This window comes from Trichechus manatus, unplaced genomic scaffold (assembly GCF_000243295.1).
Source record: "Trichechus manatus latirostris isolate Lorelei unplaced genomic scaffold, TriManLat1.0 scaffold00062, whole genome shotgun sequence".
Lineage (NCBI taxonomy): Eukaryota > Metazoa > Chordata > Mammalia > Sirenia > Trichechidae > Trichechus > Trichechus manatus.
Genome location: NW_004443998.1, coordinates 1,865,798 through 1,870,969, shown reverse-complemented (window position 1 = coordinate 1,870,969; position 5,172 = coordinate 1,865,798). Strand labels below are relative to the sequence as shown.

General features: G+C 50.7%; 1 protein-coding gene across 1 annotated transcript in view; it reads right to left on the bottom strand.

Annotated features, from left to right (window-relative positions):
- The window catches only part of RARRES1 (retinoic acid receptor responder 1), a 35,318-nt gene that overhangs the window by 27,331 nt on the left and 2,815 nt on the right, over positions 1-5,172 (bottom strand). Inside the window, exon 3 of the mRNA XM_023733839.1 lies at positions 5,152-5,166. Coding sequence (XP_023589607.1) covers positions 5,152-5,166 — 15 coding nt within the window. The remainder of the gene's footprint in view (positions 1-5,151; positions 5,167-5,172) is intronic.

Sequence of the window (5,172 nt, the reverse complement as noted above, 5' to 3'; positions counted from 1 at the left end):
GGGGTGGGGCGGGCAGAGACCTTGGGTGCATCTCCTCCACTTCAGATTCCTGAAAGCCCAGAACAGAGGCCATGCATGGAAGGATGGTGGTGCTGTCTGTTCTGGGCTGGCAGGACTGTTTCTTCCCCAGGGCAGGTGTGAGGGCTCTGAACGCTGCTGCGCTCACCTCACAAACCCCACCCCATCCTTTCACTGTGGTTGTACAAGCACTTAGGAGCCTGCCTTACACGAAAGAAAAGCTTATTCCACTTCAGCATTTTATTACTTAGCTTCCCTCCTCCAGATTCATTGCGGCCTTTTTAATTCTGCAGTTTTTGTTTCTGTGGCCTACTTAATGTACTGCTTCCCCATTCTTCTGAGCGATCACCTCTCAATTATGGACATTAATGGAGAGAAGACAACTCCAAGAAGACAAGAGCAGCGATTAGTGGGCCGATTTGTATTAAAGAGCTTTACAGGTTAACGACAACACAGGCTGGAAGGTGATAAAGGAAGAGCGTTTAGTCCAGCAGAGGCTCTCCTGACGGACCTGCTGGACGTCACCGACATTGTCCATCCCCTGCCAGGCGCGCTGATGGCGCCCACAGCTCTGTGACATGGGCCTGCAGAACCCTGACATTGTCCGTCCCCTGCCAGGCGCGCTGATGGCGCCCACAGCTCTGTGACATGGGCCTGCAGAACCCCGACATTGTCCATCCCCTGCCAGGTGGGCTGATGGCGCCCACAGCTCTGTGACATGGGCCTGCAGAACCTCCTGCCTCAACACTTGCACCAGGGTGGCCTGACCTCACGAGTCAGTCGGTTTTGCTCCCGTACCTGTTTACGCCAGTTATACTTACTATCTAATTAACACAAATATTATGTAAACTGGTGAGGAGTGCAAAAATACAAAAAGATGTCATATCCGTGAAAAGCAAGTTACATGCTTTAGGAAGGATGGACGAAGTCAAGTCTCCAGAACTTTTGCCGCTGAATTGGGTGTGAGTGGCCGTGATTCCCAGCATCGTGTGGTTGTCCACCATTCTGTCATCTGACGTGATTACCCGGTATGTTGTAAATCCTAACCTCTATGAGGCGGGACTCAGTCTACAGGATTAGGTTGTATCTTCAGTCAATCTCTTTTGAGATATAAAAGAGAGAATCGAGCAGAGAGGAGAGGGAGCTCATTACCACCAACAAGAAGAGCTGGGAGCAGAGCGCGTCCTTTGGACCTGGGGTCCCTGTGCTGAGAAGCTCCTAGACCAGGGGAAGACTGATGACAAGGACCTTCCCCCAGAGCCGACCGAGAGAGAAAGCCTTCCCCTAGAGCTGACACCCTGAATTTGGCCTTTGAGCCTACTAGACTGTGAGAGAGCAAATTTCTCTTTGTTAAAGCCATCCGCTTGTGGTGTTTCTGTTATAGCAGCACTAGATGACTAAGTGACTAACCCCCGAACAGTGGCTGATCCCCGACTGGTTGCCTTTCTCTGGGGTAGATGTGCCCTTGAAGATCTCAGACAATCTCTAAATGTCCTTCACCAGCTGGGCCCTCAGACTGCTCAGGCAGAGGCGGGTGGTACCAGAACTTGTTGGGCAGCAAGAGGAGACTTGCCTCAGAATAAGGGCCAGCTTCAAGTAGTGGAGTGTGGGGAGAACCTCGAGGGGCTGATCCAAGGTGCCCTGGGTAGTAGAACTCTCAACACCACCTAAAATCTTGCACCACCCCACCCAGCGGGGCTGAGGCTCTGCCATGTGACAACCGAAAAGTAGAGGCCTCAGTGGTCATGGAAGGGGTAGTGTAAGGCCGGGAAAAAGATGGCATGGGGGGGCAGGGAAGGAACACAAGCCTTAGTCTCGTGATCTCGCCCTAAACTTAGCAAACAAAACAATGCCCGTTGGCTGCCAGCTAGCACTGATTTCTGCTCGATACTCCACTGCGTGTACCACCACAGCCATTACTGCACGTCACCACTAGAGGGCAACAGTGTTTCTAAAACGAGGGGTTCTTGGAGAGCCAAGAAATCACTTCCCATCAAGGAAGTTGAAAGCTGGGAGAGGTTTTGGTAATTATTTGGGGGAAACAATCATTCGGTCCACGATTAGTTCATACTACACATTTGAAATATTTAGACAATCTACTTATCCTTGCTTCTGCAGTGAACTGAACAGCGTGTATTCCACACCACTCCATAAAAAAAAAAAAAAAGACCACGCTACTGAACTGATCCATGACCCACTGGTGGGCCCTCGGTTTGAACAACCCTGACACAGTTCCATGCTCTCATTTTACAGAGGAGCGCACCGATCCGGGAATTGGAGGGTCCCCACGAGCCACACCCCTCTTCTCACCCATCCAGCCACCTGCTCCCTCCTGATCAGTCCTGTGAGCTGAGCATTCACAACAATTCATTGATGAGACAAAAATGCACAGCTGAGTTTGGGGGATCAACCATTTGTTTACTTCTTGTCAATGCTGTGGCTGATCTTGTGGCTGAAGGAGAAATTCCTTGAATTGGGACACTGACGGCTCCGTGCAGTTGCTGAGTGGCTGCTTCAAAAAGGCCTCTTCTGATGACTCCAGCCCACACCCACTGCCGTGGAGTCCACTCCACCTCACAGCGACTCCACCCCACCCACCCGGTAACTGAATTACGGCCACAGTCTCTGACGGCCCCACCCGACCTCACCCCGTATCTGAATTAGGGCCACAGTCTCTGACGGCCCCACCCCACCTCACCCCGTATCTGAATTAGGCCCACAATAACTGCCAGTCCCATAGCAGAGCTCAGGAAATAGCTGATGAAGGGGTGGAAACTCACATTTTTGTGCTTTACAGTTGGCACATACATCATCTTGTAGGATTCTTAAAACGACCTGGCAGGGATGACAGCACGAGTTATTGCCGTTCCAAACGGGCAAACAGCCAGAGGAAGCTTATGTGACCTTGTCTAGGTCATGTGGCTCGTTGGAGGCAAAACGGGCTGGTATCAGGGCTCCCTACAGTACCCCACAGGCTAGTCCCCCACATTCAGGAAAGACACACATAAGACAGTTGTCGTGGAGTCAGCCCCGACTCATGGTGACCCCATGGGTGTCAGAGTAGAACTGTGCTCCACAGGGTTTTCAATGGCTGATTTTTCAGAAGTCGTTCGATAGGTTTTTCTTCCAGAGCATCTCTGGGTCAACTTGAACCTCCAACCTTTTGGTTAGCAGCGGAATGCGTTAACCCTTCGCACCACTCAGTAGGAATCAGGGCTCACTCCCAGCCACCCCTCCTTGCCTCTGCCGTCCCCAAGGACCCTGGCATGTCGCCGTCACAGGCTGCCCTGACCACCCTGCAGAGGAACTGTTTTCACTGAATTCCTGGGAGAAGCGGAAACCACTTGGGGCTCTGAAACAGTCACTGAGTTCTCTTCCTCAGCACCCCGCCTGTAAAGCATCGTAACCATTTCTGGAGGGAAGAAAGGTAAACCGGAAAACAGCAGGCTAACCTTTCTAAGGGTCAGTGTCCTGGATTTTTCAACTTTTTATTATTTGTCTCTACTTAAGAATTAATCGCCCTTTTTGCACTAAAAGAAGCATTCCTTCAAAATTCTGTGATATAAGGTTACAGATGGAAAACACTGACTGAATGTTTTGTGGAAAAGAAAGGGAAATTTTGCTTAACTCTCAGGTTCTGAGGGCCAGTTTGATTATCTTGTGAAGGGGGAGGCTGAATAAAAATGCAAAGTATTTTACTATTCTTCTTTTGGTCTTGGAAGGAAGGAAAAACAACCCTGGTATCTGAAAACTGGTGTACTTTAGAAATCTGAGTTTGGTTTTCTGTAGGGAATCCTCCCATCTGATAACCAGGAGGCGAATCTTCAGGGGCTGCTCTTTAGGGCTCCGGCTGGTAGCCACTCTCCTACCCCGACTGAAAGCTCTCAGCTCTGTTCACTTCTCCTTTAGGCTAGTCAACCTGAACCTTTTTTTTTTTTTTTCCCCACCTGGAGACAACAGAATTGTTAAAACAGGTGATAAGAATAACCAAACCCGTTGAGTTGATTCGACTCATAGCAAACCCCATAGAACGGAGTAGACCTGCCCCCTAGGGTTTCCAAGGAGCGTCCGGTGAATTCGAACTGCCGACCTTTTGTACCTCACCATCGCTCTTAACCGCTGTGCCACCAGGGCTCTGGCGATAAGAGTAGGTTGCCTTTTTTTCTAGCAACAAATTGATTTCATAATTCGGTGAGTTTAGCAATCCTAGTTACAGGAGTATGTCTTTGAAGAACCAAGGCTGAGCTTCCAAGCTTCTCTGCCCCTGTGTCTGACACCAGGCCTCGGACAATCCTAAGGGAAACGCCAACTGCCACGCGCTACATTTAATTCTAGATTCTTTGAGGCTACGAGTCTGCAAGCTTTGTGGAATATTTGGGGATTACTGGAAGTAGCAACATTGTTTTGGGGTTAGATTTAACGTCAGTCCGTCACTTTCATAATCCTGTACCTGATGAAGAAAACGATGTAGCGCCACAAAGTGATACCTACAGGCAGTGCCTTGAAGTGCATAACCAGACTATAAATTCCCTATTCATTCACTTCTTGGAGAAAGCTGCGCGCCGTGCACTCTCTCCCATGGATTAAAGCAGGCGCCAAGATTGCGGGGGTTCCTGTCCAGGCTGACACTCAAATTCCAACCACGTTACCCTGAAGCCCTGGCGTGGTGGCCTGCAATTAACAAGGGACAGTCCGCGCTCCAGCATGGGAACTACCTGGTTTTTGAAGTCTCACCCGAGACTCCTGCCGGGGCGTTGTATGCAAGGTGGATTAACCAGTAGAGACGGTATACACCGGTTTCCTTGTGTTTATTTACTCATCTTTGATGAGGTGGAAAAAAGGTGAAAGTGCACTACAGATTAGTAAGTAAGCATAAGTAAGGCCATGCGTACCTTGTTTATTGGCTAATCCGTCCCTGGCTGCATAGCAGCAACCCTGGGTACCTCTAGCCAAGACTAAGCTTTGTCCTTTGGGCCTGTCTCCCAGGGACGGGGACTGTCCAGAGCGCTGCCCCGTGAAACACCTTAACAACCTCAGCCGCCTGTGGGCTCCTCCTACCCCCCGGACCCTGGGAGGGCGGCCCGCGGGCATCCCGCGCCTGGCGCTCGCCCTCGCCGGCCCTCCCGCACTCACCCGCGCGCGGCCCTCCTGCAC